Source organism: Xyrauchen texanus, chromosome 21 (assembly GCF_025860055.1).
Source record: "Xyrauchen texanus isolate HMW12.3.18 chromosome 21, RBS_HiC_50CHRs, whole genome shotgun sequence".
NCBI lineage: Eukaryota > Metazoa > Chordata > Actinopteri > Cypriniformes > Catostomidae > Xyrauchen > Xyrauchen texanus.
In genome coordinates this window covers 35,365,691-35,384,636 of record NC_068296.1, presented here as the reverse complement: position 1 = coordinate 35,384,636, position 18,946 = coordinate 35,365,691, and the positions used below count along the sequence as shown (strand labels likewise).

General features: G+C 40.9%; 1 protein-coding gene across 2 annotated transcripts in view; it reads left to right on the top strand.

The window, feature by feature from the left end:
* Window positions 1–18,946, top strand: part of LOC127662005 (ventricular zone-expressed PH domain-containing protein-like) — a 160,784-nt gene that overhangs the window by 19,515 nt on the left and 122,323 nt on the right. For both annotated transcript variants that reach the window (XM_052153016.1, XM_052153015.1), the window contains exons 3-4: window positions 12,300–12,515; window positions 15,931–16,105. In XM_052153016.1, coding sequence (XP_052008976.1) covers window positions 12,300–12,515; window positions 15,931–16,105 — 391 coding nt within the window. The remainder of the gene's footprint in view (window positions 1–12,299; window positions 12,516–15,930; window positions 16,106–18,946) is intronic.

The following is an 18,946-nucleotide window of genomic DNA, read 5'->3' as shown; positions in this document are numbered from 1 at the left end:
GATGATTTGAATGAGCCTTTTATTTGGCCATTAAGTTTCATAGAGTTTTTCATGATCCTTCAGGGCTGTATAATTTGTAAAAAAAATGTTTTTAATGATTTTTATACCCTTTTCTCCCAATTTGGAATGCCCAATTCCCATTACTTAGTAGGTCCTTGTGGTGGCGCGGTTACTCAATCCGGGTGGCGGAGGACAAGTCTCAGTTGCCTCTGCTTCTGAGACAGTCAATTCATGCATCTTATCACGTGGCTCGCTGTGCATGTACACCACGGAAACTCAAAGCATGTGGAGGCTCATGTTACTCTCCTAGATCCACGCACAACTTACCACGCAACCAATTGAGAGTGAGAACCACTTAATCATGACCACGAGGAGGTTATCCCATGTGACTCTACCCTCCCTAGCAACCGGGCCAATTTGGTTGCCCAGGAGACCTGGCTGGATCACCTAGATATCGATTCTTAAATCCCAAGATCGATCTGTGGCAACCCTCTACAGTGCTCTATAATACACTGCCAGGCCCCAAAAAAAGTTGGATACTCTAATATTTTGTTGGACCGCCTTTAGCTTTGATTGCGGTGCACATTCATCATGGCATTGTTTCGACAATCTTATGCAACGTCACAACATTTATTTCCGTCCAGATATGAGATCTTGTATTGATGACGGGAGAGCCGAACCACTCCGTAAAGTCTTCTCCAACACATCCCAAAGACTTTCAATTGGATTAATGTCAGGACTCTGTGGTGGCCAATTCATGGGTAAAAATTATTCCACATTCTCCCAGAACAACTCTTTCACAATATGAGACTGATGAATCTTGGCATTGTTGTCCTGGAATATGCCCGTACCGTCAGGGAAGAAAAATCCTTTGATGTGATAACCTGGTCTTTCAGTACATTCAGGTTCTCAGCTGACAGAAAGACGAAATCCACGGATTCATATGTCTTTGAATTTGTCTCTTTTATTACCCTCTCTGTTTTTTACAGTCAGTAGTTGATAAATAACAAAAACGACACTTTTATTTTTAATCACACATATATGTAACATATAAACCACACACGTTTTCCCTAGTTATATGCACTAATTGGCTTATGCTGCTAATCTTAAAGAGACAGTACCTATTAAGCGCGTGTTCTACATATCAATGTAAATGCTTGTAAATATAAAAAATTAACACAATATATGCAACATAATTTATGCAAAATCAAGACATTAACTGATGGAATAGACTGAATTGAAACATTTTTCAAAAGCTAAAATGTGACCAATTTGATGAAAAACAAGAGAAAATATCATTTGTAAAATTAATATTTTCAAATTGAACTTAGAAGGCTCGCCTATAAGGTTCCTTTATAATTAAGAGCATTAGCTGAGAGGAATTATTTTAATATGTAAGAAAAGTGGACATTGTAACAGAAATGTACCCAAATGAATCAATATCGAAATTGAATTGAGATAAGAATCGAATCAAGAGCTTGTGAATCGAATTCCAATCATGAAATCTGTATCAATACCCAGCCCTAATGATGTATACAAATAATTCTGCTTGTTCAGTTTAAATAATGTACCATCATAGTTTCAATAAATAGTCTTTTTGGACTGGAGAAGAAGTTTTGTGTTCTGAAAGTTAGAATATGCTTTCATAGTTCATCAAAACCATTTATTTAAAATAAATGACGAAAATTGTATTTTTCAAGATGTTATTTTTAATTTTATTTGTGGAGATAATATGCTGTTAAATGAAGTTAGCAGGTGACATGTTATGGTACTGTTATGAAGGGTGTGGAAGCAGGATAAGACGGACAAGAGGTGCGGATCCAAACGCGGTTTTATTGGGATTAACACATAAGAAATATAAGGTAAACACAAATGAAAGTCCACGATGGGAAACAGGAAACTTAAACACAGCGAAACAGATTTAACACGGTGAAACAAGACTCAAACAAAACTAAGAACTCGGGTAAGGAACACAGACCAGGCTTGACGACATTCACGAAACGAACATTCAACAGCATTCAACAATCGACAGAGACTAAACAAAGAGCCAGGGTTTAAATACACAGACAAAGTGGGGACTGAACGAGACACAGGTGAAAACAATGATGAGTGCAGGCAGTGAGGGAGACCGGAATTGTGGGAAATGTAGTTTAACACACGGACAGTGAGACTCAGGGCGGACAACAGGGAAAACGTGACATGGACCAGGATCGGTGATGGGTGAGATGGAAAATACGGCGCGGACAACGAGGAAACGTGAAATAAACGTGATAGTGAAACCGAGAACAAAGGGCAGACAACACAGGAACGTAACATAACCCCCTCTAAAAGGACCGGATTCCAGACGGTCCTATAGCAAGAAGAAAACCCACACAGAAGAACAAAAACAAAAGATCCAAGGCGTGGGGGGTAGATCCGGGGGAACACAGACAGAGAAAAGGGAGCACAAGGGGCACAGAGACAGACCAAGAGGGCACCAGGGACATGGAGACAGACCACGGGGACACAAGGGGCAATTAGGCAGTCCACGGGGGCACAAAGGGAAATGAGACAGTCCACGGGGGTACAAGGGGCAATTAGGCAGTCCATGGGGGCACAAGGGACAATTAGGCAGTCTACGGGGGCACAAAGGGACAGGTTTAGGAGGCCAGGGAGGTATCGACCGGGCAGGGACAGGTTTAGGTGGTCTGGGAGGTGTTGACCGGGCCGGGACAGGTTTAGATGGCCCAGGGGCTGGCCATAAGGCAAGGGCCGGTTTAGGGGGCCTGGGAGGAGGCCACAGGACCGAGGCCGGTTTGGGTGGCCTGGGAGATGGCCGTGGGCCCAGGACCGGTTCAGGGGGCCTGGAAGGAGGAGTGGCCACTGGGGAGGACGGCGGAGCCGCGTGAGGCGGAGCCAAGGAGGACCTCTGAGGCGGAGCCGAGGAAGGTTCAGGAGGTGGAGCCGAGGAAGGCTCAGGAGGCAGAGCTGAGGGAGGCTCTGGAAGCTCAGGAGGTGGAGCTGAGGGCGGTGGCGCCGTAGGCAGCTCTAGAGGCGGAGGCCTGGAAGGCTCTGGAGGCGGAGCCCTGGAAGGCTCGAGAGGCTCGGAGCCCGGGAAGGCTCGAGAGGTTTGAGAGGCGGAGCCCGGGAAGGCTCGAGAGGTTTGAGAGGCGGAGCCCTGGAAGACTCGAGTGACTTGAGGGACGGAGCCCTGAAAGGCTCGAGTGACTTGAGGGGCGGAGCCCTGGGAGGCTCGAGAGGAGCCCTTGGAGGCTCGAGAGGCTTGAGAGGCGGAGCCCTGGAAGGCTTGAGAGGCGGAGCCCTGGGTGGCTCGAGAGGCTTGAGAGGTGAAGCTCTGGAAAGCTCGGAAGGCGGAGCTCTGGAAAGCTCGGGAGGCTCGGAAGGCGGAGCTCTAGGAAGCTCGGAAGGCGGAGCTCTGGAAAGCTCGGAAGGCGGAGCTCTGGAAAGCTCAGAAGGCGGAGCTCTGAAAAGCTCGGAAGGCAGAGCTCTGGAAAGCTCGGGAGGCTCGGAAGGCGGCACTCTAGGAAGCTCGGAAGGCGGAGCTCTGAAAAGCTCGGAAGGCGGAGCTCTGAAAAGCTCGGAAGGCGGAGCTCTGGAAAGCTCGGGAGGCTCGGAAGGCGGGGCTCTAGGAAGCCCGGGAGGCCGAGCTCTGGAAAGCTCGGAAGGCGGAGCTCTGGAAAGCTCGGAAGGCGGAGCTCTGGAAAGCTCGGAAGGCGGAGCTCTGGAAAGCTCGGGAGGCTCGGAAGGCGGAGCTCTAGGAAGCTCGGAAGGCGGAGCTCTAGGAAGCTCGGAAGGCGGAGCTCTGGAAAGCTCGGAAGGCTCGGAAGGCGGAGCTCTGGAAAGCTCGGGAGGCTCGGAAGGCAGAAAGCTTGGGAGGCTCGGAAGGCGGAGCTCTGGAAAGCTCGGAAGGCGGAGCTCTGGAAAGCTCGGAAGGCGGAGCTCTGGAAAGCTCGGGTAACTCGGAAGGCGGAGCTCTGGAAAGCTCGGGAAACTCGGAAGGCGGAGCTCTGGAAAGCTCGGAAGGCGGAGCTCTGGCTCGCTCACCGTGACATGCGTGGGCTCTGGCTCCCGCACCGGGGCTGACGAGGACTCAGGCTCGCTCAAAGTGACATGCGTGGGCTCTGGCTTGCTCACAGTGACATGCGTGGGCGTGGGCTTGGGCTCGCTGACCGTGGCTGACGTTGGCCGGAAGGCGGAAGCCCGTCTTCTTTTCCTCCTCCGGGCGAACGAAGTCGACCGTGCTGGCTCATGGACGACGACAGGCGTGGGGACGAGCTCGCTGACCGGTGGGGTGGGTGGAAGAGGATGAGCCAAGGACGACTGGAGGGTCACCGCCGTGGGAGGAGAGGCAGGATCCTCAACCACACCCACAGTAAACGGCGAGCCGCATGCCAGAAGTGTCTTGCCGGGGGCAACCGCTCCTGGAGCGAACCGGTCAGGCTAGCCTGGAAGAACACCACCAGGGAGGAGTCAGGAAAGTCGGTGGCGCTCGCTAGGTCCAGGAATTCCCTGATGTGATCCTCCACCGGACGGCTTCCTTGCTTCAGGTCCAGGAGGCGGCAGCTTGCCCGGAGAACCGCTGGATCCATTGTTTGGGTCGATTGTTCTGTTATGAAGGGTGTGGAAGCAGGATAAGACGGACAAGAGGTGCGGATCCAAACGCGGTTTTATTGGGATTAACACATAAGAAATAAAAGGTAAACACAAATGAAAGTCCACGATGGGAAACAGGAAACTAAAACACGACGAAACAGATTTAACACGGTGAAACAAGACTCAAATAAAACTAAGAACTCGGGTAAGGAACACAGACCAGGCTTGACGACATTCACGAAACGAACATTCAACAGCATTCAACAATCGACAGAGACTAAACAAAGAGCCAGGGTTTAAATACACAGACAAAGTGGGGACTGAACGAGACACAGGTGAAAACAATGATGAGTGCAGGCAGTGAGGGAGACCGGGAATTGTGGGAAATGTAGTTTAACTCTTTCCCCGCCAAACACGGAATTTTCCGTGTTTTATGAAAAAACGCTTCCCCGCCAAACACGGAATTTTCCGGGTTTCCGTGTTTTAGGTGTTATACGGTAAGGAAGACCCCTCTGCATGTTTTGAAAGAGTACGCAACTCTTTGATCAAAGAAACAGACTGCGATCGTCTCAAACATGAAGAAGTGGAGTTTTGAGAAGCTCAAAATATCAGACATAAACATGCCTTTTTATCAGCTTTTTGTCTGAAATGTTGTTTTTTGACAAAACCGACCTCTGTTCAAGTCGCAATAAAAAAAGAACAAATGAAGATAGAATAAAATCGTTTTTTTTGCCTAAAAGCAGAGGCTCAGATCTTTATTGTGATATATAGCATCTTCATATATTCATGGAAGAAAATATTCTGCGGGCCATTAAAGTTTAGCGAAAATCGTGAAAAACCCTGGCGGTGGCTGGCAACTTTCTTTTAAAAACGCTGGCGGGGAAAGAGTTAACACACGGACAGTGAGACTCAGGGCGGACAACAGGGAAAACGTGACATGGACCGGGATCGGTGACGGGTGAGATGGAAAATATGGCGCGGACAACGAGGAAACGTGAAATAAACGTGATAGTGAAACCAAGAACAAAGGGCAGACAACACAGAAACGTAACAGGTACAATATTAGCCCAGTCAGCAATGGTAATCTAAATAAAGTGACCCCACATTTATACACTAAGTGTATTAAAAATATATATAAGTGAACTTATAAAGAAACATTGGTGTCATTCAGCATGCTCAAGCCAGTTCCTCTTGCCTCGTTGGGCTTCTATGTTCTTGTGGCTTTTGTAAACAGATTTTGGCTCATCCAGCGTCTCTGGGGTTGCGTCTCTCTTCTTCTCCTTCTCTCTTGTCTTTCACTTCTTTCTCCAGGGCCTACAGTGTCCTCCTTTTCACAGCCACTTGCATTCTATTATCATTCCAAACATGCTTCATAACCAGGCCTGCAATCGATAGACTTTTTTGCATTTCATTTGCTGATTTTGAACTAGTGGAATGGATTGGGTCCACAATGAAACAAAAAAAATTTGTTAAAGGAGGTCATATGATGAATAATACAATTTATAATAATACAATCTTTAATATAAGAGGACTTAATGTTATTTCAGAAATCATAACATCCTCCCCAGTCCAAAAATACAATTTATTGAAGCAAAGTTGCCAAAACAGTTTGTTATGAACTGACTTTACAGAGTCAATTTGACAAATTAAGGATAAAATGAATGTTTGAATGCACAAATAATCAAATTAAAATGGTGATATGCCTTAGTGTAATGATTAAACCAAAAAAGGCTGAGGGTTAATAAAAATAAATAAATTACAGTGTGCATGTGCTGAAGCACTCAGCACATGCAAACTATATACAGTATGTATATACTGTAATACATTTTCAGCCTTTTGTGTTTTAATAAGCACATTAAACCTTATCGTGAACTGCTTATCCAGAGGTGTGAAGCTGTTTTAAAAACATACAAACAGAAATTGCTTCATTTGTTTTTTTCCGGCAAAAGAAAAGCTCAGTTTAACTAGATGCTTGAAATTGCGTAAGAAATATATTACATCTATCAAATGCTAAAGAACATAGAATTTTAAGACACCTAATATGAAGAGGGTCCCTTTTTGATATATTCATATTTAAGGTTCTATATGGTTAAATCTCAGAAATATGAGTTTGAATTCATCCATAAATTGTTAAATGTTACACATTATTTATGGTAGAAAACTTTAGGTTACTCATGTAACCATGGTTCTCTGATAACAGGAGTGAGGTACCTCAGTATGGGACTTCGCCTCAGGCATATCCGACACTGGAAGCAATGACACCACGTCTGTCAGCTGACAGACCAATCACAGCAGTGATAAGGGAGCCCCATCTATATAAGACACCGTTATAGGTCTCTTCTTCATTCTCTGTGTTGGGCCTCATGTGCTCAGATAGGAGACAAAGTCATAAAGCCTGACTCAGGCCTGTAGGAACACTCAAAGCCTGATAACACAAAAACAGCTGCCAAAATCAAACAAAGGGAGTCCAAACAGACTACAGATCCCATCAAGCCTTGCTCACTTTACACCTAGGTGTGAAATTCCAAAGGATCGAACTCTCAACTCCAATTGGATGAAACGCACGACAGAACGCGTCCCTCAACCATGATATAATCGAGAGTATAAAACCCCGGAGATTCCTTCTAAGCCTTGCTTCCAGAGACAGTATTCGCCGTGTCTATTTGTAGCCCTTCTGCTCCCAGGTGTAGCATATATAAAGAACGAGAATGAAGAATAGATCTGTGGCGTTGCCTTATATAGGAAGGTGGGGCTCCCTTATCACTGCTCTGATTTGTCTGTCAGCTGACAGATGTGGTGTCAGATACGCCTGATGCAAATTCCCATAGTGAGATACTGAATAAATGTTAGAAAGAGATCCAAAATGTTAATTACATTTTTCACATTCATAATTTTTGGAGGGGAGAAAAGACTGACAAACACTCACAATTCTTTCTAATAAACTAACACACAAGTATTAAGTATATAACATGTTTCAATTTTGTAAAAATGTCCGTGCAGTTCGTTTTTTCAAGTAGACTGTCATGTAAGAAATTTATTAATGTACAACCCCAATTCTGAGAAATTTGGGACAGTATGAAATACGCTAATAAAAACAAAAATGAGTGATTTGTAAATTATAATCACCCTTGCTATATAGAAAGCTTTACCTTCTGAATTTCATTGCTTTTATAAAAATGTACAGTCAATTCAAATCAGAATCACAACACGCTCCAAAAAAGCGAATGTTTACCACTGTGATTTCTTCTAATAACATTCATTAACCCTCTGAGGTCTGAGGGTGTTTTGGGCCCTGGAGAAGTTTTGACATTTGTGCTTTTTTCAGTTGCTTAAAAACAGATTAATGGCTAAAGTCTGATAACACTGTATTCAGCACAAACTGGGCTACAATAATATGTGAGCAACATGTATGTACATGTTTGTATTTTTCAGAAAATAACGTTTATGTATGTATTTTGAAAAAAACTATTTTTTTAAGTAAATGAAATAAGGCCATATAACGCATACTAAATATTTGTCCACAAGCCTTTTGAGACTAGAGTTTTTGCTACAAAATTATGTGAAAACCATCCTGATCACTCATTCATACAAAATAATATACTTATTTAACTTTTGTAAGACAATTTTAGTGTTGAAATTTTATATGCGAGAAGGCGTGAATGATCATGAATATTGAGGTGATTTACACCTGAGAAGACAAAGACCTCCCCTGGGCCTATCAATGAGGAATGTGACAGAAAGAGAATGAATGTGAGGAGACTTAATGATCCAAATGAAGTTTTAAGTTAAAAGATGTAATCTGACTATATATTTTCTTTACTTAAAGACATTACTTAATTTTAGACCTACAATACCATTTAAAAGAAGTCTCTTCTGCTCACCAAGACTGCATTTATTTGATCCAAAATACAGTAAAACATTGTGTGAACTATTTTTACAAATTAAAAGAACAGTTTTCTATTTGAATATATTGTAAAATGCAATTTGTGATAAAAGCTGAATTTTCAGCATCATTACTGCAGTCTTCAGTGTCACATGATCCTTCAGAAATCATTATAATATGCTGATTTTCTAATATGGGCATTGAGAGATTTAATTTTGTCGGACATTTAATTTTTTTACCGGCCAATGTCCGGTAATTACCGGACAACGGAAACCCTGTGTAAATACTCAGAATCCTGGCTGGCAAGTCTGGAAACAGTCCCACTAGTAAAATATGTACATGTTTATATAAAATAGCATGTTTAAACTAATTAAAAAAAAATTACTTACTCATCCGAAACTGTAGCCTTGGCTGGATGAAGTCTCTATTCAAAATACAAACGTTCATTGGAGTCCTGCTCTTCTGCTGAGGAAAATTGTAACTCTTCGTCACTATCCAGGAGATTTTTCACTTGTGTATCGTGCTGTCTTTGAAATGTACAGAAAAGTGAATTAACTTGATGTCCTTAAGACACAGTCAGGGGCGTTCACCATATGCATTGATAGTCTCAGCACATTAGTATATTAATAGCGCGCTCTGCTGGTGGGTGAGATCACATTAGAGATAAATTAGCTGAGCCAGGAGAAACAAAACATTGTTTTGTTTCATACAGATTACATTGCAGGAGAATATTTGTTTTAAATTTGAATTGTTTTATTTAAAAGTGTTTCATGTTTGTGTGATAAGTATTCACAGAGTTTCAGTTAATTTTTGTGACGTGTTTCAGATATATGCTTGAGCACACAGAGACTGCTGACAGCTTACCCTTTTTTTTTCTTTATTTTACAAAAGCACAAGGTTTTGTTTTGTTGTTATTGTGAGTGTATATAAAAGAAAGTAGACCCTTTATAGTCTCTAATGATGTATTACACTTATCTGTATGCCCCAAAATGACGGAGAACATTTCAGCGTTTTATTGTAAACCTGTGATAAAACATAGATGCTTGTGTTTTACATTTTTAGGAAAACAACAAAAATGGCAGCAAACAGCCGCTTTTATAATTATTGTTTTGCGATCTTTGCGATTGTTTTTCTTTCTGATTCGTTTTCTGATAAAACTACCTTTTGTTGTTGCAATGACGTCGTTCCAACGGGAGCGCGAAGTGGAGGGCGGGTCCACCTTCTTCATGTAGCCAATCAGATGAGCTAATTGCTAACTCTCGATTTACTCTTATCTGATTGGTTTAAAAACACGCCAGTCACCAGAACACATCTTTAACATAATTTGGCTCAGACCCGTTCTCGTTGCTGCAATGGTACTTTTAATAATGCACACATGCATGTTAAATAATAAATAAATAAAAGAACAAATTAATAAATAAACCATGATTACTTAAGGTTACAAATACACACACACACTCCATCATTGCAATCTTGACATCGCAGCCTGTTCATTATAGCCGCAATAAAATATAATAATAAAATAGTAAACCTAGCATATAAAAATTACTCTGTTTAAATAGTCAGTAGTACAATTCGTATCATTCACAGTAAGCACCGCTCCACTGTGATGTTTCCAAGCATATTTTTGCGCATGTAAAGAGGATGATTTTCTACGTCGGTATTGCAGCGTGAGTAAAGTACAAAGCCTATAATAAAGAATAGTTTAGCATCCAAATACATCGCAAATGTAAAAACATTTTGATTGTAAAGAGAGCGTTTTTTTTATTTGTGTTCTGTTCTGAATATCATTCAATTTCAAGGATTTGTTGTGGAATGTTTTGAGAGTATCATCAAATAAGAGTAATTCTCTCGTTTTAGTGATTCCCTAGTTATTTTTTTTTATTTTTTTCATTGTTCTAATCAGGTAAGGCAAGTAATATTCTCTGTGTCTTTATATAAATAAACCAAAACAAAAAAGTTTGAGAACCACTGCTTTATGGCACGTTTTGGATTGTGGTCAGCACAGAAAACAGCGCACGATTCTTGAATGGTTTGAAAGTTATATTGAAATGCTTACAAAGGAATAGATAAGAGGAATCGACATTTTTATTTAAAAACAAGTCATCTGAAACCTGAAATCAAGTAAGGTGAGGAACAACGAATTTCACACACTTGGAAAATGCTTTTTATTTGAATGAGTGAACGTGGCTCTTAAAAGAGCCATTGTTGCTGCCCTTAAAAGGACATTTGTTGCTTCATCTTCTGAGTTCCACCTGCAGAGCTTCTCGGAGGTTGCTCGGCAGAAGCTGGTTTCCTCTGGTCTCAGGTGGACTCCGCCTCTGCACAGATGGAACAAGCCGATGTTTCTGTGGTGAATGCAGCGCATCTGCCTCTCTGCCAAGAAGCCAGACATGGCGCCGTTGATCCACCGCCGGCTTCGTTCAATGCCATAGCCAGTCCTGCCAGTCTGTCCTCTCCAATTTAGATGGGGTAAAATGCCAGAAAACACCAGCCTGGTTCTGGGAAACATTTGTAAGACTTCGGTCAGGTCACTCTTTATTTCCCGAAGAAAATCGAGGCGGTTGCGGCCCACCCGACACAAACTGTTCCCTCCCAGGTGAATAATGAGAATATCTGGAGCTGGAGCTTTGGCCCTGAGAGAGCGCAGAGCTGGAAACAGCTGCTCCCAGAGTCTGCCTCCTCTGCCGTCCCAGGTGATCTCACACTGAAGACCGAGGTTTCCGTCCAGGCGTTGCTCACAGAAGTGAGTATGCAGTCTGTGGATGATGGAACTGCCGACGTTCCAAACACGTGAAGCCATCTCAAAGACGAGTGAGGGAATGTGATTTACAACCGGTATTGAGTGTTGCACGTTTGGTTCCTAAAGGTGTTACAGGCCCCACCCATTTCTAGATTCAATAATCGGCTCGTTCTTACATAGTAGAGCACGTTCGCACATGCGCAGTCTTCAAAAACGGTGCTATAAATCTCTTGACAAACTAAAAAACATAAATAACATTTATAATGTCAGCTTGTTTATTTGGCTCAAGATAAGGATTTATTAAGTCCACATGTCATGCAAACAAGAAATGCTTCTAAGTCGAGAACTGTCGTTGCGAAAGTTCGTTGGAGCTCTACAGCACACATCTTCTTCTCGACAGTCAAAGCGAGGTTACGTTATTGCCCATCGTGCACAGCAACCCTAAAGGCACGGGGGTGGCGGTGCCACCGGCTTGGGCCCGCCATCGCTGCTTGCAGCTATATTATTGTATTGAGGTCCCTGTTCATTTCAGTGAGTGTTTGTGTCTGACAGCAAGGGCAAGTGAGAGGGTGGAAAATGGATGTGAAAAACAAAAACATTTTTCTTTCTTTTTAAAAAATCTTTATAAAAATCTTGAGAAGAGCATACGATTGGACTGTGTCAGCCATTATAGCATCATAGTGAGTGTGTTATGAGATGTTATGAGCAGTTCTGTTCACTTACACTAGTGTGTAATTGCCTTCAAATTACGTTTTTCTCTTTTCAAGTGACTGTGATAATCATTTACCTCTATTCTGATTCACTGTCTCCACAGTTTTTAATCAAATTGCTGCGTAATTTAACAATTTCTTTCACAAAAAACATCACATAAAATATGCTTTACAATGTCACTCCTCATTCCAGCCAAGGTGGGAATATTATCAATTCCGCTTATTAGAATGTTTAGCCAAAATCTCCCATTCAATCCTATGGAAAGTTCTGCAAAGCTCGTCAGAGCAAGCAGCAGTAACCAAGAGGTGCGGAGCTTATCAAAGGGTCAGTTACTTGTGACCTCGCTGATTTGTGATTGGGTGTCTGCAGGACTACCTGACCAGTGATAATGACCAGGCGGTGGTGGAGATCTGCATCACGCGCATTACTACCGCAATCAGAGAGACGGGCTCGATCGAGAGACATGGAGCAGCTCTTGTGTCATTGTGGGAATCGTGTCTCGAGCACAACCTTCAGCCGCAGGGTAAAGATGAGGACACGCCGCATGCCAAGATCGCCTCTGACATCACCAGCTGCATCTTGCAGGTGAGAGCAGATGTCACATCTGAATCAGTGTGCTGACGGCACACTGGGTGAATGCAGATACATTTCTCAGATTTTCTGTACATTTATAAATGTATCTGATTTCTCATATTAAAAGTAAGTGCTAAACAATATGAACAGGCTCCAATGGGAGAGAGTATTTGGGCTAGCTGACAGAACTGTCACTTTTATTAAAACGCCTTTTTAAATGTACACATTTGGATTTGTGCAATGAATTCTGCAGATTTAAATAAGTCACCCAAGTAATATTCATGTTCAAATATTGAAATAGACACTGTGGCTACGTCCACATTAATCCAGATACTAGGGGTGTATCGATTCACTAATCTCACGATTCGGTTCGGTTCACGATACTGAAATCAGGGTTCATGCACGATTCTGAAAACTAAGCCTGAATCAAGAAAAGTTATGATTGAAAGTTAATTATTACTTTAAAGACATATGCTAAATATTTCTTTCCCTTTAAAATATAGCTAAAAGTTCTGTTTTTAAGATAGTATTGACTGTTTTCGAGATGTTCTGGGGCTAAAATCAGAAAGAAAAAAATAAAGGAAGAAAACAAAAAGAAAAATTGGATTCTTTTATTTTGATGACTTATACTGTAATTACTGTTCATTTTGCTGCTACATTATCCAGTATACTAGTTAACAAAGTTTTTCTTTATAAGCTAGTTAGAGGTTTGTGTTTCTTTCTATTAACGAGTACTCCCAATTAGTTCCACACAATAATGGAAAGATATTCTAAACAGATTATGCAAAAAACAACACTGTATCGGATCGTATCGGCCAATACTGAGATTTCCGGTATCGGATCGGAAGAGAAAAAGTGGTATTGGTGCATTCCTTTTTTAAATTTTGTTTTTTCATTCAGTATCAATTGTAAAAACTATCGGCAGATTAATCGGTTATCGGCTTGTCTTCCCAACTTAATTATCGGTATCGGCAAAATCCTATATCGGTCGACCTCTAGTGTTTACACCTTTTGGGGAAATCAACCTAATGGTTTACTTTAGTCGTCTCTGAATATTAAGCTGGGATAGAAGGTATTTTATCATAAAAAAAATTACATACAGAAAGTATTAGTAAGTATTTGGACACTTTCTGGTTGTCAGACGTTAGTGGAACATGTCCATACTTAATGTGATGAACTACACATGTGGTTACTTTGCTAGGACACCTGTGAACCTTATGGGAGCTGACTTCATTCATCAACTAAAAATAACCTTTGATATGTTGTTATCTCGTTCAGTGACATTCATACATTTTTTTATATATTTGTAATACTCTTTGGGCCCACTGTATACCTGCCACCTCCATGAGACTAGAATGAAGCTCCCAGTGGTTCAAGTTGGTTATGGTCACAACATTTAAACCAGCTGTGGAAATATTTAAGCAAGAATTAAAGACATTCACAGGGAGTCAAGTGTGCATGAATCAAATTGGAACTGACACATCTGCAATTAGCAATTAGCTGTAACTGCTTCCCTTACTAATACTTTCTCTTTTAAGATCTTTTTTCGCAGGCATGTACATAATTAATTTCTCCTTCTCCTCACGTTTTTCCCCACATACATCCACTTAACGATTTATCTCTATCCCTAAACATTTTCACTCTCTGTCTTTCTCACACACATATTCATTGACTTATATAATGAGCCGCATATGAATCGTAGAACAGGGCTTAGAGAGAGGCTGAGTTAGAGTGATGCATTCTGGGTAGTGTGGAGATCAGTATTCATTAGAGAACGGCTGCTTGAGCGCTCTTATTCTCAAGTTCTTCAGAATTATTGGTCAAAAGACTCTTTGATCTGAGCAGCAGTCACATATTGCAATGGGTGTCTTATAATTAGCTTGAGTCCTTTGTCAGTCATTTGACCTACGTCACGCCTTTTAAAGATTTAGCTCGGATGTTCGAGGACTTTCCTCCTTCAGGCGAGAGAATGAATGGATGCTCTTTTTTTAGAGTAAAGAAGTCTTTGTTAATTTGCTGCTTAAATTCCAGTTTATACACAGAGATAATTGTTTTTCTTGCAGATGTTAAAGTGAGTGTGTCTGTTGTATATAGTAATTTGGTTTTTGTATTGTATAACAACATTGTGAAAGGTGCTTGCCTGTGAAGGCATTGCTATGTGGTTGCTAAGATGCTCTGAAAGGTTTAGTTGGCGTTGTTATTTGGTTGCTTACTGGCCCAAGTCAAAAGAGCCAGCCCCCAAGTCTTTATGATAGTCTGTCTGGTCTCAAAGAAAGTGAGTAGCTTTGGGTCATCACATGTTTTTGCTGTCATCGGAGGTTCTTTCATGAATCGAACATTCCAAGAGGTCAATAAAAATGGTTTGACATGAAGCTTGAGTGTAAAAAATGTCCAGTTCACTGTAGCAGGAGATGGTCCACCGCCATTAACTTTATTTGGCTCAGTTGATCACACTGCAGGAAATCATTGGTGAAACTTAACAGGTAAATCTTGATGGGAACAGTAATATACATCCCTTGTAAATGGAAAAATCTTCAGAGAAATTAATAGAATGCCTGAAAAAGTTACTGGCCATTGTAATCGAATAAAGATTTGAAAGCTACAACAGTGTGCAAGGCTTTAACCCCCATTGTATTGTGTACACACCTGCTTATGAAAAATCGACAATCACCTGCTTTATCATCTGGCAGGTCCAAATGCTTAGAAAAGTTGAGTCATTTCCTCAATAAGCCACATAATTTGATGCATTATTGATGCAAAAAAGTTTAATACTTAGGGCTAGGGGTTTGTACAAATCCCTAACATAGTAATGCCTTGCCAAAAATCTGTGAGACTTACTGATAACAGTGTAAACATTTATTTAGACCTAAATAATAAAACGGCTTTCCATTTCTTATTCATTTCCTATAAATCTTTGGCTATATTTGGTTGCTCAATACAATCCACTGATTGTTTTCATCTGCTCCAATTTAACATCTGCACATAATGTACCGTAGGGGGCAGTAGAACATTTAACATCCTCCCTACATGCGTCAGACTTCAGTTAGATCTTTTAAAAGGTTTTCTGCTTCTTTCCATGCCTTTTATAGTAATTATTCTTTATTAAATTAATTAAGCAGACACCAAAGCCAGCTCACTCTTACGTGATCAGTCTCTGGATCTAATAACTTATAAAAAAGGCCTTTTTTTCCCTTTCTTTTTTATAACTAATCTTGGCGTACGACATTCAACACTATCACATGCTGGTCCAGTGATTGTGGCTCATTTACAATGAAACTTCCTATTGAACTTTTCAATTCAGCCTGGAGTGTGGAATTTTCCTCTTTTAAAAGTTTTACCAGTCGTATCTAGCAACCAGTAAACAGTTGGTTAGAAGAATCTGTTACCTCTAAAGTTGGGTTGATATTCATATCTGTCTTCTTTACAGAATTACAACAGGCCTGCAGTGATGGTGTTAGCGGTCCCAGTGGCAGTGCGGTTCTTGCAGCAGGGGAACCAAGAGTTGAGCAGGAACATGTCCAGCTACTTGTCCCTGGCTGCCATCGCTAAAGCTGAACTCCTGGCCCAACACACAGAGGCCATCACCTGCAGCGTACTGGGAGGTAGGGGTTTAAGATGGGTTTAAAGGGAGGGAGGGGTCATGGTAGGTCAGAGGCGATTGCTTTAAGACTGCATACGCTTGCCTTAAAATTTCATAAGAAATTCAGCAGTGACAAGTTTATATATGTACTGTACATATAATCAAAATAATTTACTAATTATATTCTGCAGTTTAATATTTTAGTGAATGACAGGTAAAATATATCACACATACATGTTCAACATGAATATGATAATAGAACAAAGTGGACGAACGGCCCATAGAGCACTACTGAAGCCATGCTTGAGTGGGAGCCGATGGCAGATACTGGTACCATTCAAATTATGGTGCAAAAGATTGATGTTGATTGGACAAGAGGCTCTAAACACGTATTTGTGAGTCTATTATAAATCTAATATGTCAGCCTTATGTGAAATGCCTTTTGCTCGGCCAATTGCGTGCTGGACTACAGATTCAATCGCAGATTTTGAAAGTGCTGAAATTTTACTGTAGATACATTTGTTTTCCTGTCAAAATCCACTTATTTCCTTTTTAGGAAAGAAAACGAAATAATATGTAAGCCTAACAATAATGCTTTATTAACATTTTCCAAACAAAGCCTGCCACAATATAAAGATAGAAATGCACTAAAATATCACCAATTAAAATAACATTAAACATTTCCCAAAGTCTTAGTGGGAAGAACTTCTCCCCCATAGGTTGCGTATTCATTGCAATGTGCATTAAATCTTTTTAAATCTCTTCCTTCATTATATTTATCTGCCGGTAGACTGTGGCTATCCACTTTGCTACAGCAATCGTGAAGCTGTGTTAACAATTTGCGTCAGGGTGTCAATGCCTACGCCAACGTCCGCTTTGAACTCCGCATGAAAAGCGTTTGCAATCAACATCACGTTCTGTATTTTTGTGATAGTTTAGGCTTGATTTTCTTCTGGTATTCAATTGCACCTTACAGAGGTACAGAAGTACTTGATTTATTTCACAAGTCCTTTTGTACAACAAATAGCATTAAGGCGCCCCCCCTACTCCGACCTGTGTGTATTTTGGTTTATAGCTTAAAGGGGTCATGAAATGCTTTTTTTTAATAGTTTTATTTTCTTCCCTGATGTCCACTGATAATGTTATTAAAGTTTTTTGTACAAAAACAGTCATACTTTAATAATATACGATACTTTTCCACCCTGTCTCTTGCCCTCTGACTGAAAAGCTTGGTTTTGGACCTAACCTAATTTAAACTTCAACGTAAACACCCATGATTGCTAACATAATGCAGCCCCACAAATACAGCCATATTAGAAACTCAATCGGAAAAGCATAAAAAGCTTCACAATAATATAAAACTAAATTTTAGGGTTTACACATAATGCACATCCAACACCCTGAACATCTGAATATATTAAACTGCTCATCTCAAGCACAACTGTTAACACTCAGCACCATAAACTATCAAACAGTCATGACATATGAAATATTCATTACTGAAAGGTTTACTTACTGTTTTGCATGGTCAAAGTGTTTTTTTTTCTTCCCCATCCTTCAATAATAGTTGCTTTGCAAAGCTTGAATCGTATTATGACTGGTTAACAAGCAATCCACTCTGAAGAGCCAAAAAACAAACTTACAATCCATGATGAAATATGATGAAGACATCCACATGATTCACACACAAAGTCCAAAGCACGGTGTGAACTAGATGCACACACGTAGAGCAAAACATTGCCCGGAAATGCATCATAATGGTCAAAGACTTCTATCTAGCGCATGTTTCATATAGGGCTGCAACTAATGATTATATTGATAACCAATTCATCTAACAATTATTAGAGCGATTATTGAACTATTCTGCGACTGTTGCAACAGCTTGTGCCACAACTTAAACAGTTGTATTAAACATGCTTACTAACAATAAAGAGGACAAAATAATCTTTTAAAAATACATCTAAATTACATTCACTGAATTCCTTTTGTTATTGAGTGTTTTTGTCTTGTTTTCCATTATAAAAATCCTTAAAGGGGTCATGACATGAGAAACCAAATTTGCCTTGATCTTTTGGTATATAAGAGGTCTTTGTATCATTAAAACGTCCTGCAAGTTTAATATTTTAAGACGTCCTCCCCATTCTAAACGAATCATTTATTTAATCAAGCTCAAAATACAGCTCGTTCTGGATTCATGGTTAGAAGTGACGTGTCGGTTAGAAGTGACGTAACAGCGTTTGCATATGACCGCCTCCAGCACAAGATAACTACGCTTTAAGCGCAAGACAACTCACGCTCATTTCAGTATCGCCGTGCGCCTCACAAGTGTTCAGTCGATGGACAGCGAGCTCTGACAGAGACTACTTGTGCACAGGAAAATTACGATGCCACACAGATGTGCTGTTCCTGGCTGTGGTCAAACAAAACCTCTGAATAAGCTGCCGAAAGATCCAGACGTCAGGGAAAAATGGATGCAGTTTATTTTTTGCGGACGTCCCAGTCACGGCAGTGTTAACTTAAGCGTTTGTTCTGTACATTTTAAGGATGACTGTTTTGAGAACAAATCTCAATATGATGCTGGCTTTGCCAGAAAACTGTTGCTCAAAGATAAGTCCGTGCCGACTATTCTGGGAACAACGACGACGCAAACTGTAAGTAATCTATTTTAAATTTTAAACTACTTTTTAAAGCGCAATTTCATTCATTATGAATAATCACAGTGTTTTTACTTAGTTTACTTGCATATTGTTCTGGCTGGAGGCGTCAATAATTGATACATAGGCACTGACGTTAGCCAATCATAACAGTGGGCGTTAACACTGAAGTCTTAAATGGAAAACGCCCCCAAAACAGACTGTTTGAA